Source organism: Silurus meridionalis, chromosome 10 (assembly GCF_014805685.1).
Source record: "Silurus meridionalis isolate SWU-2019-XX chromosome 10, ASM1480568v1, whole genome shotgun sequence".
NCBI classification, from domain to species: domain Eukaryota; kingdom Metazoa; phylum Chordata; class Actinopteri; order Siluriformes; family Siluridae; genus Silurus; species Silurus meridionalis.
This window is the reverse complement of record NC_060893.1, coordinates 21,475,226-21,491,927: the sequence shown is the minus strand read 5'-3', so window position 1 is coordinate 21,491,927 and position 16,702 is coordinate 21,475,226. Positions and strand designations below refer to the sequence as shown.

The following is a 16,702-nucleotide window of genomic DNA, read 5'->3' as shown; positions in this document are numbered from 1 at the left end:
TTTCATGCATTCACTCGCCCTTCGATCAGTCGCTAAATTTGGCGGTTCGGTTTCCAAACAAGAAAAAGGGAAATTTTTTGCTGATTTAGGAACATTCTGACACCTAAATCTGTCTCTCCTTGTTGTCTCTCTATCTCTCTATTTGCTCTCATTATCTAACTGGAGGCTTGTTGACTCTCCATGTCTGTACTTGCCGAAGAGTTTTATTCTCCTGGTCATTCTCTCGCTCTCTCGTTTCCTCTTGGTCTCTCACTCATTCACACTCTCCCATGGGGCATGCAGGTGTGCCCTCTCCACACCCTGTTGTTATCCCTCACTTCCCCTCTCTATTTCTCTCTCTCTCTCTCTCTCTCTCTCTCTCTCTCTCTCTCTCTCTCTCTACTTCAGCCCCACCTCTTATTTCTCCTAGGGCAGGAAGGATATTAAACACTAATACTGTCGCTGTAATCGGCCTGTAACAGCTATACTTACCCCTCAGCAGCTGCTGAGATATTACACACTCTGTGTTCCATATAGTCATGGCAGTTTAGAGGACTCTGTGTGTGTGTGTGTGTGTGTGTGTGTGTGTGTGTGTGTGTGTTTGTGTGTGTGGGTGTATTGTTTATTTTGGTTTTTGACTTTTTGGAAGTGGAATTATGTTTGTGGTTACAGTGTTCTTTTCCTCATCTCCGATCCTTCTTTTCCTCTTTGCAACCTAAGTGCTGCAGGATGTGAGGGTGTGGAGTCAACACACACACACACACACACACTCATGCACTTATCTAATGTTACAGTGCGAAGAACTTCACGTTCACTGATTCCACATAGGGCTGTGTGCTGGAGCATGTAATACAAAGAAAAGAAAATCGCTGACACTTTGTAGGTGAGTGTGCAGGACTCAAACCGTTCGACAAGCAAATATAATTTGTTTCCCACTTTTTCAACCTCGAGTGGAACGTTATCTCTGCAGTGCAGGTACTCATCTCTGCTGAGCAGGTCGAGTTAGACATAAGAACATGAATCACATGTCCAAACAGCTCTCTGTCTTTGCCAGGATTCAGAATACGTGTGTGTGTGTGTGTATTAGTGGTGGACGAGTACACAAAGCATGTAGTTGAGTAAAAGTAGAGATACAGCAGGTAAAATGTGACTCCAGTAAAAGTAAAAGTGTCCCTTTAAACTTTCACTCGAGTAAAAGTACAAAAGCATTTGCCTTCAAATGTACTTAAGTATCCAAAGTATTATCATTTATTATGGCGTTAATGTTTCTATTATCATTTTTGCTTAATCAATTTAGTTTATGTGAAAAGCACACTAGTCTTCTAATAGAATTATATTAATGAGTCAAACACTGATATCTATTAAAATTATCATGAGACCAAAATCTTCTTTTCAACTACATAAAAAAATAATGTGTGTGTCGAGTTAGAGGCCGGAGTTTCTTCTATTTATTCATTCAATTGTGTGTGTGTGTGTGTGTGTGTGTGTGTGTGTGTGTGTGTGTGTGTGTGTGTGTGTGTGTGTGTGTGTATGTTTTCCCAGACAAGTGACTCCCGTCTTGCCTCATTCAGGCCAGACTTTAACGTTTTTATTTGATTCTTGGGCATGTGTGTGTGTGTGTGTGTGTGTGTGTGTGTGTGTGTGTGCGTGTGTGCGCGTGTGCTTTCATGTACATCACATACCAAATCTGTACAGACTTGATAGCTGACATGAAATGCCATTATGGCCAATAAAGTTACCGAAACTGCGACGAACACATCAACTCAAACATGAGACGAGTTTCAGCACGAGGACAGGCGAATATTCTCCAATGTCAATATGCATGCGGCTGCATTAAGTAACACAAATGTATATTTTGAAATCTTGCGGTGACGTGTGGCGGGTAAACTGCACCTGATCTACAAAGTAAACACATACAAATGGTTCTCTGGTGCAGAAATTTCCATAGTTGACTATAGATGATTTTTTTCACATGATGAGATCTTCTAAATCTGCAAACTAAGGTTAATTCTAAAAAGTGTTGGTGCATACATCATCTCATTAGATGCTTCTTTTCACTATACAGTGAAAAGAGATTGATGGATTTGAGAAGTCAGAGGGTAAAGATGGCACTCCTTCTCCATTTATCACTTCTGTTGACAGATATATAGGCTACACCCTCTTCATTTACCACTATTATTGACAGATATAGAGGCCACACCTCCATCTCTTATACACTATATGAATAAAAGTATTGAGACACCTGACTTTTCCAGCCATATGTGGTTCTTCTCTCAGATCTTGAGTGGCCTGCTTTAGGGCTCTCGACCGTACCGGATGAATTTGAACTCTGACTGCATGCCAGAGGCCTCCTCACCTCACCCTGCATCAAGATAAAGTCTTACTTATGCCTGAATTAATTTCAAAAATTATTCACAATCTGTAGTAGAACATCTCCCCAGAAGAGTGGAGGTCTTTGTAACAGCAATAGAGACTCAATGTGGAATTGGATGAAAAAAAGCACATACAAATCTTATGTTTAGGTGTCCACAAACTTTTGTCCATGAAGTCTAGCTCCTTCAAAATATAGACAGAAAATTGTCCTAGACTGTTTAAAACATTTGACTTGATAAGATCAGAAACGGGTGTCAAAGCTTTACCTGTGCGTTTAAACACCTTAATATGTTTAATCAGCAGGGCCAGGTCCTGTTACAAACTACTGGTCTTCTCACATGCAGTAGCCACCCTGAAACATCTGAGGAGGCAACACAGTATCACATTCCACAACACTTCCACACTGATTCCTTATAGAAGTGAAGGAGTGAGGTCTGCACTTGCTAATGTTGAGAATGCTATGACGGGAATGCGGTTATGAGCAGTAGTCTGTGTGTGTGTGTGTGTGTGTGTGTGTGTGTGTGTGTGTGTGTGTGTGTGTGTGTAAAGCTGAATTTCTGTTGAGCAGTGCTTTGTGTTTTCTTTCTCTACAGGTCTCCAGCAGTCTGAGACAGGGGAGCTGTCAGACTGATCATGTTGTGTTACTCATTCAGTTATTTTACATGAAAGGAATGAGGATGTGTAATACGTTACAGAGTCGATTCAGACCGAGTAAAAAAATACCTTAATACATTGCTGCCTTTTTTTTTTGTCTTGTGTTTTTACTTACTCTCTCTCTCTCTCTCTCTCTCTCTCTCTCTCTCTCTCTCTCTTACACACACACACGCACACACGCTAACACACACACACATATATATATATATATATATATTTCAAAGTTGCAAAAAAGTGTTAAGCTTATGAGGGGCTAATGAGCTTTTAATTACATTAAGGTATTAGATCTTTGTCAGTCAGTCTTACTATCTGTCTCTCTGCCTGTCTATCTGTCTCTGTTTATCTGTGTGCCTGTCTTTCTGTCTGTCTGCCTGTCTGTTTATCTGTGTGCCTATCTGTCTGTCTGCCTGTCTGTCTGTCTGTTTATCTGTGTGCCTGTCTGTCTGTCTGTCTGTCTGTTTATCTATGTGCCTGTCTGTCTATCTGTGTGCCTGTCTGTTTATCTGTCTGTCTGTCTGTCTGTGTGCATGTCTGTTTATCTGCTTGTCTGTTTATCTGTCTGTCTGCCTGTCTGTCTTTCTATCTGACCGTTACTTTCTATTTTTCTCTTTCTATATGTGCAATAGTTCAACATGCTTAATTATATAATTATAATAAATGTATGCTGTTGGATAAAAATGGATATAATGTGTAATAATGACGCCAATTCTCAGAGAAAATGAGCTAGAATAATGGAGTAGGGCAAATATTCTTTGATATCAAAGCAGAAGAGAAATGATAAGTGCCTCTTTTGCACAGGTTATGGTTCTTCTGGCTTCAATGTTTTCTGTAAACTGTGTATGTGCTTATTCATGTGTTTGTCTCATCACTTCAGGTGTTTTGAAACTGCACCCAAAAAAAACTGACGGCTAAAAAAACATTTTGAGTAGAAGGGATGCAAAGTGTTTACGACAATGAATGAATGACTTTTGTTAGTTCACAAAGGCTTTTCTCTCCTTTTTTCTTTTTATCCATCTTACTCTCGCTTACTGTTTGCCTGCAGAGATTTCATTTACGTGTACGACTCCAGCCATAGCTGATATTGTGATTCTGGTCGACGGCTCATGGAGCATAGGGCGCTTTAATTTCCGGCTGGTTCGCACGTTCCTCGAGAGTCTGGTGACAGCCTTTTCCATCAGCTCGGACCAGACGCGTATCGGTGAGACACTTCTTCACAGATCTTACATCACAATATATCTGATTCCAATAATGAGTGACATTTACAAATGAATCCTTCTGTGTGTGCCCGTGTGTGTGCATGTATGTGTATATACAGGTTTGGCTCAGTACAGTGGTGATCCAAGGATTGAGTGGCACCTCAACACACACTCCACAAAAGAAGAGGTCATCAATGCTGTGAAGAATTTGCCATATAAGGGAGGAAACACGCTGACAGGTAGATACAGTGGCCTCTGAAAGTATTGGAACGGCAAAGCCTGTTTTTCACAATAATCCAACTATGAGTATGTGTGTGTGTGTGTGTGTGTGTGTGTGTGTGTGTGTGTGTGTTGACAGGTCTAGCCCTAATGTACATTCTTGAGAACAGCTTTAAGCCTGAGTCGGGATCTAGGACAGATGTTCCGAAAATCGGAATCCTGATCACTGATGGGAAATCTCAGGATGATGTCATCGGCCCCGCCCAAAGTCTCAGGGATGCAGGAATAGAACTGTTTGCCATTGGTATGAATCATACAGCACACACCACCAGAATCTCTAGAAATAAATATTACATATATATGACTATTTTGTAGGAGAACAGTTGTGGACGTGCCATGTGTTATAAAAATTTTTCTAAACTAGCTCTGCTTACAAGAAAGTAAAAATCTGGTGCCAAATCTGGCGAGTGGGTTGGGTGCAGAAGTGAGATCATGTTCCTCGCGTGTGAGGAGGCACAGTGACAGTGGGCTCACGTGGTCGGGAAATAGCAAACGTGGTAACGCATGTGGTCAGAATATTACCAGTTGCACAGCTCCCGACTACGTCTTTTGGCACACTAATTTATGAAGGTTGGTGCCCCCTGTGACTGTGCGTGCAACCTGGTGCTGCTGGCATGTTACAAAAGTAGTCTAGAAACCTTTTGATACCACCTTGTATACATCTTTATATAGGTTTTTTCTTGCTGTGTGTGTGTGTGTGTGTGTATGTGTGTGTGTGTGTGTGTGTGTGTGTGTGTGTGTGTGTGTGTAGGTGTGAAGAACGCTGATGAAAATGAGCTGAGAATGATTGCGTCTCCTCCGGAAGAGACCCACATGTACAACGTCGCAGACTTTAATGTGATGAGCTCAATAGTAGAAGTTTTGACCAGGATCGTCTGCCAGCGTGTGGAGCACCTCAACAGAGAGATCAAAGGTCAGCACCTGTAGAGGGACAGCACACAACACACTACCTGCCTAATACACACATCCTGCAACTAACGATTATTTTGAGAATTGATTATTCGGATGATTATTGGTCTTTTTTTCTTCAATTAGGCGATTAATAGGGCGGGGGTGGGGGTGGGGGGACTGTATGAACCCCAAATTCAGGGTAATTCAGGGTAATAATGAAATCATATATGCATAAATGAAATATAAAAACTTAAAAAAAAAAGCATTGGAAAGTAGTAAAGCCGCAGTAATTCACGTTTGAAAACAGATACGTTTACTGTTGTAGCAGTAGGTACAAAAATACATAATTATTAGCTGAAAACCACAACAGTGAGTAAAAATGTGGGCGTTTACTTGCGTTACTATGTTTAATTTAGTGATTGTTCGCACCGTTTTTATACCATTTTCACATGCTGACGAATCTACAGTTTCTGCTCATCGTGCTGATGTTCTGCCTTCATCCGTGACACCAGTGTGTTTTCTGTTCATGTGCTCGTGCATCATTATGGTACTTCCATCCCACTCTGCTTTGCAATAACTTGCAAGTTGCAGTCTTCTTTGTTGCGTTTAATATAAAATGCTTGGATGACTTTGGATGCACACTATTTCCTGCTGCCCACTGACCCTGTACTGTCCGCCATTTCGCCATTCCGTTATCTCGCCATCACACAAACCCGTAACAGCCCAACTAGTCTATAACAGCATTCGTTGACAACAAATTTTTATTATCGATTAGTATCTATTTATTAATTAGTTGTTGCAGCCCTTCATATATATATATATATATATATATATATATATATATATATATATATATAATGCTGTTAGTCAATCAAATAATAGGTGTACAATTGTATGTGTGCTAGTGTTTTTTGTATTTTCAATCGGCCTGTGTGTGTGTGTGTGTGTGTGTGTGTGTGTGTGTGTATGAGTGTAGGTGAATCGGTCTCCTTTACAACTCCTGATGCACCCAGTGACCTCTTGACCTCTGAGGTGACAGCTCGGAGTTTCCGTGTGTCCTGGACCCATGCTCCTGGAACAGTGGAGAAATATAGAGTGGTGTACTACGCCTCCAGAGGAGGCAAGCCAGAGGAGGTGCGTGTGTGTTTGTGTGAATACCTGGACATAGGTTCAAAAGTAGTGTGTTCAGGTGTCTAAGCCCAAATTAGCTAAGCAATGTCCTGCCAAGATCTTCTTCTTCTTCTTCTTTTGGTAACCACAGCGGATCATCCGTCTCCGTATCACTTCTGTCTTCTGCATCTGCCTCTTTCAAACCAACCACCTGCATGTCTTCCCACACCACATCCATAAACCTCCTCCTTGGCCTTCCTCTTTTCCACCTTACTGATGCCTCCATCTTCAGCATTCTTCATATACCCAATGTCCCTCTATTGCACATGACCAAACCATCTCACTCACACCTCTCTCACCTTGTCAAGATACAGATTTTTACAGAGTATTCGGAGCATAGTTTTTTATTTTTCTGTTATGGATTGTATTTTGAAATGGACTATATGTACTTTTTCCGCCTTTAATCTATACAGTGCATAATAACCAATAATGACAATATTAATTTTTTTTAATGTAATAGAAAGAAAAAGCTATAAAAGCTTATAAGCTTTCAGACCCTTTCTTCAATAATATGTAGAACAGGCTTTGGCAGGAATCACAGTTTTGCGTGGATGAGTCTCAACAAGCTGGATTTGGCCCGTTTCCTGCCATTCTATTTGGCAGATCCGCTCGAGCTTAATCAGATTGGAAGTAGAGGATCTATGAACTGCCATCTTCAGGTTCATAAACAGATGTTTCTATTTTATTATTATTATTCATCAAAATGACCACATTTTCTGTGACCACAAGCATTGTTAATTCTTCATTTTTGTCAATTATAGATGTATAATATAGAACTACTGTAACATTTCAACAACCATATTTTCCAGGCACTGTGCGATACTTGTGTTGTTGGGATTAGAAATGAAGGATATAACTTTGGAAATCTGTCATTAAGAACACACCATATGCAGACATTAGCAAAAAATAGTCATTTAACCAAAACACAGTGGGATCTGCATTAGCTTTATTTACAGGACACTAAAATGACACGGTTAACCCGAATCCTTTAAACCCACCCATACCATTACCCCTGTGCCAGTCTTATCCCTATCACACCTCAGTGCCATGTGTAGTGTAATACATGAACACAATTAGTATCATTCCTCCTAAAATAGTCTTTTTATTATTTTTATTTTGAAACATATGCACATAGTTATTAAATACACTTAATATGAAGTGGGATTAATGATGATTATTGAATTATATTATTACCATTAGCATTAGACTATTAGCAGAAGCATGAGCGCTAACCAGTGTTTCACATAGAAAATCTACAATTCTGTGGAGGTAGGAGTAAGAAAGACTACTTTAGATTGAACCATTTATAACCTGCATTATAGACATGTTGTGCTATGCTAAATATGATCCTATAGGTCATTTTAAGGTTTTTCAATATTGAAACAGTGTGTTGTGAAGAAGGTCATGTGACTGAGATAGGAATAACACTGGGGTGTGATCAGGTGTGAAAGTGTACACCTTTCTTTCTTTCTTTCTTTCTTTCTTTCTTTCTTTCTTTCTTTCTTTCTTTCTTTCTTTCTTTCTTTCTTTCTTTCTTTCTTTCTTTCTTTCTTTCTGCAGTTTGTCAGATCCCTCTTCATGTTTCTGTTCCTATGGTGACAAGCTCCACACTCTCATTCTATCATTTCTCTACCCCAATTCCCTGATTGTTTCTTCCTTGATTGTGTTCACCTGTTTCTTGGTAGCTCATATATTATTTTGTCTTCTTGTGCCATTGTTGTTTGTGTCCCTTGTCACAAAATGTTTTCTAATGCATGTGTATATATATATCTTTGAATCTGAGTCAGCCTGCATGCCTTCTCAATACAGTTTGGATTGTATAGTTTCTGCCTGCTCGTGTATTGACCTGCACCAAGAACTCTGACTTTGGAAAGGAAAACCAATACATTTCACCCACACTTGCATCCTGTCACATTTTCTACATCTCTTTCTTTCTTCTTTCTGAAATCGTGCCGTGTTAAATGTTTACAGGTGGTGGTGAATGGTGATCAGAACTCGGTGGTCCTCCAGCATTTGAACTCTGTGACTGAGTACCAAGTGGCTGTTTTCGCCATCTACAGTAACTCCGCCAGCGAAGGTCTGAGAGGCAGCGAGACCACGTGTAAGTTCCTGCTCCGACACACCGCTGCTCTGATAACTAATCTACTGACTCATTACATCTCTGTAGAGATCATTTCATCATAGCCAGCTCTCAGTGTGACACATCTCACTGTCTTTACCATGTCTTTTTATGTTTACTGCGAGGAACTCTGAGTTAATGCACACAGTGTTTTCTGTGTTAATCAGACTGAAATGAGGCTGTTCACAGTTTCCTCAGATTGTTTTATTAATCATATTTATTGATGAAAGAAATAGTGGTAGCAAATGAAATCAATGTCATGGTTCTATAAACGTCATTAATTAAAATGGGGTTAGATTTTTTTTTTATTTATCCAAACACAGTATACCACATGTAAATAGGCAGAGCTTGTAGCGTTACAGGGCAGATATCGGATCTGGAAGAGTTCCAGTAGCAGCTTGGTGGAGCTGGAAGATTTGCAGTGGCAGATTGGTGGAGCAGGTAGAGTTGCAGTAGCACCTTCCTTTAGCTGATAGAGTTGCAGAAGCAGCTTGTTGGAGCTGGTAGAGTTTGTGTGGCATCCAGTTTTTGAGCTTAGTGGAGCTGGTGGAGTTACAGTGACTGCTAATTGGAGCTGGAAAAGTTGCAGTGGCAGTTTATAGGAGCTGGTACAGGTATAGTGGCTGCTTTTTGGAGCTGGAAGAGTTGCAGTGACAGCATATTGGAGCTGTAAAGTTTAGAGTTTGTGTGGCATCCTGTTGGTGGAGCTGGTAGAGTTGCAGAGGCAGCTTAGTGGAGCTGGTCGAGTTGCAGTGGCAGCTTAGTGGAGCTGGTAGAGTTGCAGAGGCAGCTTAGTGGAGCTGGTCGAGTTGCAGTGGCAGCTTAGTGGAGCTGGTAGAGTTGCAGAGGCAGCTTAGTGGAGCTGGTCGAGTTGCAGGGGCAGTTTAGTGAAGCTGGTCGAGTTGCAGGGGCAGTTTAGTGGAGCTGGTAGAGTTGCAGGGGCAGTTTAGTGGAGCTGGGAGAGTTGCAGGGGCAGTTTAGTGGAGCTGGGAGAGTTGCAGGGGCAGTTTAGTGGAGCTGGTAGAGTTGCAGGGGCAGTTTAGTGGAGCTGGTAGAGTTGCAGGGGCAGTTTAGTGGAGCTGATCGAGTTGCAGGGGGAGTTTAGTGGAGCTGGTCGAGTTGCAGCGGCAGTTTAGTGGAGCTGGTAGAGTTGCAGGGGCAGTTTAGTGGAGCTGGTCGAGTTGCAGCGGCAGTTTAGTGGAGCTGGTCGAGTTGCAGGGGCAGTTTAGTGGAGCTGGTAGAGTTGCAGCGGCCGTTTAGTGGAGCTGGTTGAGTTGCAGGGGCAGTTTAGTGGAGCTGGTCGAGTTGCAGCGGCAGTTTAGTGGAGCTGGTTGAGTTGCAGGGGCAGTTTAGTGGAGCTGGTCGAGTTGCAGGGGCAGTTTAGTGGAGCTGGTAGAGTTGCAGTGGCCTTGGGATCATTGTTTTGTTGGAATATGAAATTCAGTTACCTGTCTAAATCCATCTAGCCCCTAATCCTAAAAAGATCCCCAGTTCCTGCAGCTGAGAATAATTTTCACAACATTATGCTTCCAACATCGTGCTTCACAATCCGAATGTTGTTGTTTTGGTCATTGCTTCTATTTGTCCATCTTTGCCCATATAAACTCGTACAAGTTAATTACAGAATTGTTCAGGATTTCTTTTTTACAACTTTATCCAGAACTTGTTGAAAAATCTTTTTCTTGGCAACCTCTCATACTGGAGATATGAGTTCAAAATCACTGATATAGTTGTGTGTTGCATATGTTTTCTTCTGTTGGCATTAAATCCTGCAAGTTCTGTAAGTTTTGATAGACCCCCAGGTCTTGTGATACTGTGGGTGGTACTATGCACTTTCCACTTCAATAGAATTTCGGGGCATCTTCAAAGCCGTGGAATTTTATTTTATATCCCTTACCCACAACTTTGTTGCATAGTTTGTTTTTAGTTATTTGGCACCCATTCCTGTTAAAATGCATCCTAATGTTTTTTTTTTAAAGTTCTGAAGATCATAGACCGCACTTGGCAGAGCTCGGATTCAAAACTGCTAAAAATGCAAAACAATTTATGGTTTCCTTATTTTCCAGAAGCATCTCTATAGCATATGCTTCACAGTATAAAAGCACCCCTCTAACACGTCCCCTTTAGCTTGATCAGAAGCAGACTGCAACAGTGAGATAAGACACGAGGCACTGTGAGTCACCTACTTGTTTAATCACTCAGAGGAGCTTCAGTTGGAGCAGCTCTGCAATTTATTTCTCCATATCACTTGAGCACTCTGTTGGCGTGTAGAGGGTCAGGGAGGGGAGGTGGTATGTCGGAGGTATTGGGGGTGCTGCTATGTGTGAATGTGTAAAGCTGTCTTGCACCGTGTGGCTCAGGTCCGACCTCATCCAGCGTCCCGGCCCAGACAGTGGAAATACAACTGGGATACAAATACATCAGCAAGATTAATAACCCTATTCCCTGTTCCACACAAACAAAGACTCATACACACACATCAAATAGACAGCAGTGATTTTAACCTTGAAAGTTAATGGGGCTAGAGAGAAATGGCAGGTGTGTGTGTGTGTGTGAGTGTGTGTGTGTGTGTGTGTGTGTGTGTGTGTGCACATTTGGGATTGTGCAAAGACTGATAAGAAGAGCTAAAAACATTTCCATAGCCATGCATCTGAGCTCCAAGTCCCTGTGTTTCAAAGTCACAAAATATCTTATATCGTGTCATCATTTCATGACTGGATAGATAAATAGAGTCAGGCTATTTATATTTATTACAATAGTTAGTTTTTTATATCACAGAAATTTATTTATATAAAAAAGTTTTTTTTAATATTTTTTTAAAACTCAAGAACTGTTTGTGTGGATTTAATATATTAATATTAATATTAATGAACAAGCACCACATAAAAAAAAAGAAATTCACTGAATCTTACTCGTTTGTTTGTTTCCGCTGAGCATCTCCTGGAGGATATTTACAATTCGTATTCATGATCCGCAGACTGCAAACTGTGCAGCAACTGTAGAGCTCCAGTCGTTTTAATCTCTTTTAATCTTTATTGATGCTGGACTTGGCTGGAGGAGAGAACCTGGCAATTTATCAGGTTTTTTTCATAGATTTATATGCGAAATAAGAATTTCTACACGCCAACTTTTGGTCACTCTGTTTTTTTTTGTTTTTTTTTAACAATAACGTTTTCTTAGCATTGAATTTTTATGTTGTGGGACGTATAGCATTATTCGTCTCGACGTTTTAAAACAAAAATCAATCATGCACAAGTGCGGGAGCAGCAAACCTAAAAATAATGCAATCAGTGAACATTGTTGGCACAATATATTTCAGTGTGTTTAGCAGCATGAGCCAAAATAATCAAACACCCATGACCTGAAGTTTTTTTCTGTATAATGCACCAGGAAACCAAAAAGTGCTGTCTACAGTTCCTACTGTATATCTCTACTCTATTAAACCTGACATCACTTAAGAAAAATGATTTAAATTCATATTTTACATGAAAAATCACTACTTTTTATAACTTAATGAATTTATGTTAAAAGTATTCTCTTTCAGAAATCTTATATACGGCAATATATGCAAAGCACATATATTGCGTACATGTTCATATACATACTGTATATAGCAAATTTATTTCAAAATACTACAGAAATGGGCATTATATATATATATATATATATATATAAATATGAGAGCTGTCCTGATAAAAGTGTGTCTTCCAAGTGTCCAAGTATGTCTCCTGCTGCTAATGGAAAAAAAAAGAGGAAAGCCATCAGTTTAGAGCAGAAAATTAAAATTATAAATCAGCCTGAAGCAAGAAAGACTGTGACAGTCATAGCAACATCTTCGACTTAGGATACTTTTGACTTACGATGCGGTCGTCGTAAAGTATCTCCATCGTATGTAGAGGACGACCTGTACATCAAGATGACAAAGCTGTTTTAAAAACCCATAAACACATAATCTGTATAACATGATGCATGCAGTCAGTCGACAGTACAACTCAAAATTATCAAATTTACTCTAAATATATATATTTTTTCATAGAAAAAAGTTAATTCACCATTGTAACTACCATCACAGCAAAACCAAGATATTTATTAAATCAAAACGATTCAATCATAAGGATTGTTGATGTTTAAGTGTCAATCATTTATAAATAGAGAAAATATCTTACCTTGTAAAATCTCCACATCTTTTTATCCAAACCTTCCTTGTCATATTTATTGCAGGAAGTATTGCAGGAAGTATTGCGTCGACTTGCTGCCATTAAGGTGTTCTTTTATTTTTGGCACAATGCGCACACACAACATCTACATTTGCACCTTACGGCAGCAAATCAGGTACAGTAAATGTAATTTGATCAGGTTGGTATCGGATCCATTACATTCATGTTTTGAAAGAGTATTTTGGAACGATAATAGTTATTATTATTATTATTATTATTATTATTATTATTATTATTATCAGTATTTGAAATATATCTTTTTTAATCGTTTGCTTCAATTTAAAGAAAAGCTTGAATATTTTCATTCTCCTCATCTACATATATGCATTTGGCAGATCTGCATCCAACAGAAAAGATGCCTAACAACACTGAGCTCCCAAAGTACTCTCGAGGAGTGTATCAGTGTTAAATAGTCCCATTAGCAATTTCTACATTACCATCTATCTGACACTGGTTTCACATAGTAACTAATTCCATAATTAAACATCAGGAATCTCATATATTACCTTGTACTTTAATGTATCATTAATGCTGTTACACAATATACTGTATGTACCCTATGTATGTGTAAAAACATTAGATAGGAAGTAAAAAAAGTTTGTACATATACTTTATTATAAATGTCTCAAGCAACCAACAGAACTACAAATATGTTTATTTGTTCATTTTATAAATATATATATATATATATATATATATATATATATATATATATATATATATATATATATATGGGTTGATTGCATTAAGTAAAATGAAACTGAATCTCTAAAGTGTGATGTTCTTGTTGCCATTTTTACCATTTTACCATTTTTTGTATATCTGTATGCCTATAGCAAAAAAAAAAAGAGTACTTTCACAAGGTAAATTAAAGAAGTGCACGAGGTAGGAAGTAAAAGCTTAGCAGCCATTTTTTTTAATGGCAGGCAAAATATGTTGCAATAGAAATTTGAATAAAAAGATTAAAGACGGTTGTTTTCTTAAAACAATATTCTGTCCAAACACTTTTTATCCTGTCCAAAAACTGTTTTATTGTTGGTGCAGCTCTTAGGGGCCAAGCACCACTCAGTTTGTAGGGACCCAATACTAAAAATTTTTATTATTTTTATTATTATTGTTGTTTTTATTGTTGTTGTTGAAGTTGTTCAGCTTTTTTTACTCTGGCAGGTAAATCTAAAACACTTAATACATTTGTAATGTAATTTGTCACAAGTTTTAGGAATCAAAGCTTCTTTAGTCATTGCAGCTGTATTATTATTATTATTATTATTATTATTATTATTATTATTATTATTATTATTATTGTTGTTGTTTCTTTTTTTTTCTTTATTCATTCATATATCATTTCCTGCTAGTTGGCACTGATATCTGGCAGAATATACGGGCCAGAAATGAATGTTGCTTCCCATTCCCTGCTGTTTTGCTATGGTTGTCATGGTGATGTGAATGACTGCTTGGGAGTTAGAAAAGTGAAAAGTAGTGTATGAGGTGGAACATTTACTAAATTGATTTTCACTTGTTATAACTTTTACTTATAATGACTTGCTGACCTGACAATCTGGTAAAATATAGATTTGTCTTTTGTTGCTGCATTTATATTGAGTGATTTGTCAGATAATGTAAAACTGAGAAATGGTTTTCTGCCTCTCTCAACGTCTTTCAAATGCAGCTCAGAAATGGTCCTGCAAAAGAACCCATCTTTTAATTGTTTGTGTGTGTGTGTGTGTGTGTGTGTGTGTGTTGTGTGTGTTTGTGTGTGTTTGTGTGTGTGTGTGTGTTTGTGTGTGTGTGTGTGTGTGTGTGTCTGTGTCTGTGTCTGTGTGTGTGTTTTGCAGTGGCCTTGCCCATGGTAAATAACCTGGATCTGTATGACATCACACACAATAGCATGCGGGTACAATGGGTTGCTGCAGAAGGGGCTTCTGGATACATGATCCTGTACGCCCCTCTGAGTGATGCAGGCTCATCTGATGAGAAGGAGGTGAGACAGTGTTTAAAACTGACCTGAAACATGCCTCAGTAACTACTGTAATCTAACAGTGTTATCACAAACTGTCGCACTGACACATTTGTATTCAATGTGATGCATGATGGATCAAAAAAACTCTTTAGTACGCCCTCATGCAATAAAAACAGGAAACACACGGTGTAGTCCAATTAAATACATCCTGACCTCCAAAGCCAAACCACTGCTTCACAAATCTATGTCTAGGCACATTCATGAGACGGGCTTTTGTTTCAGGCCATAGTTAATTAAGCATAACCATATACTGGTATTCACAAGCTCTCATTGTAGGGTTTTGAGCAAGACTAGGATGCAAAAATACGTGAATCTTCAAGACTGGAAACTTTCCATGGGAGTTAATGGGAATATATAGGAATAAACAGAAATTAATGGAAATAAATGGAAACATTTGCAGGTTAGTCTAAAACAGGAAACTTAAATGTAGTTGGAAAAAAAATATATTGCTGGGTAATCGTGGTTAAAGCAACCAGATCTAACGCAATTTCAGTTGAATTTCTTCCCTGCACATTGATCACATGCACACAGCACACTTACTGCAGGTTTATTGAGGTCACAACCCCCTACATGCACTTTACATTCTTCCATCACATAACACACATCATTTCTTGAATCCTGCACACAAGATAATGTCATAAAATATCCATGTTGGTAAATATTCATGCCAATGACATAAATATTACATACATTTACAGTTAAAACTTCCTTGTGCTCATTGAGTCTTTAATAATGTGTATGCATGTCAGCTTGAGAGCAAACACATTTTCATATTTATGTTTTTATATGATACAGTTTATATACATTACCCTAAATTTCCAATTAATTCACATTATTTTCTGGAATATTTTCCAAATTCCCCAGATGATGTTCCCATAAGAAAGACCCTCAAACTTAATCTGCTCTAACAGATTTGGAGAAAAACACCTGCCATATTGATATAATATAGTGTGATATAGTACCTTAAATCAATAAACTTTTTGTGTGCAGGTTAAAGTAGCTGACAGCGTAACTGAGATTGAGCTGGACGGTCTGACACCTGCAACCGAGTACACTGTCACAGTCTATGCCATGTACGAAGATGAAGCCAGTGACCCCCGGACAAGCCAGGAGACCACACGTAAGTGTGAGAGTGTGTGATAATGTAGGCTTTGGGCCATATGCAGTTATACCAGTAATAACAATAATAATACTAGTTAGAAGGCTTGCACTGACTATGGATATTTGTACTAATATTATTGTTGTTGTTGTTATTGTTATTGTGAACAGGGCATATCTTGCCTGAGCATTGGCTTGGTATTGCATGTGTAAATAGATTGTATTCACACCAGTGTGAGCAGAGCAGTTAGAGTGGATTCCATCTGTGACTTCAGTTATTAACGAACATCTCAAGAAGAGCAATTCTTCAACTTTAGTAACACTACACTGTAAAAATAAAGAAATTGAAATATTTTCTAATTTGACCATATTGTTAAACTCCTCATATTCACTTCTACTTTTGTATCTACTGCCCCGGTTTTTCATGTTGTTTAGAATTTTTCTCACTTGGCCCAAGGGGCTTCAAGCCAATTGTTTGTGTGATTAAAAAAAAAAAAAAAAAACTTGGCATCATTTTTGGTTTTTCTGAAAAGTTTAATTTTGTGATGAAAAATGCTGCCAGCAGTGTTGTTCAAAGGGACCATGTTAAGCCTGAGTCGCAGCCACTTCCTAAAGAATTGCATATAAAATAGCGTCTAAGGAGAAAAAGCCTGTTGCGAAAAAAAACAAGTAAATGCACAATTCTTTCACTCTTTCAGCTAGCTAG

At 38.7% G+C, this 16,702-nt stretch overlaps 1 protein-coding gene across 4 annotated transcripts in view; it reads left to right on the top strand.

Moving 5' to 3' along the window:
- LOC124392296 (collagen alpha-1(XIV) chain-like) overlaps window positions 1–16,702 on the top strand; it is an 83,473-nt gene that overhangs the window by 18,864 nt on the left and 47,907 nt on the right. For all 4 annotated transcript variants that reach the window (XM_046859117.1, XM_046859118.1, XM_046859120.1 and 1 more), the window contains 8 exons: window positions 4,049–4,204; window positions 4,322–4,441; window positions 4,561–4,725; window positions 5,233–5,394; window positions 6,349–6,506; window positions 8,514–8,643; window positions 14,714–14,859; window positions 15,889–16,018. In XM_046859117.1, the coding sequence (XP_046715073.1) occupies window positions 4,049–4,204; window positions 4,322–4,441; window positions 4,561–4,725; window positions 5,233–5,394; window positions 6,349–6,506; window positions 8,514–8,643; window positions 14,714–14,859; window positions 15,889–16,018 (1,167 nt within the window). The remainder of the gene's footprint in view (window positions 1–4,048; window positions 4,205–4,321; window positions 4,442–4,560; window positions 4,726–5,232; window positions 5,395–6,348; window positions 6,507–8,513; window positions 8,644–14,713; window positions 14,860–15,888; window positions 16,019–16,702) is intronic.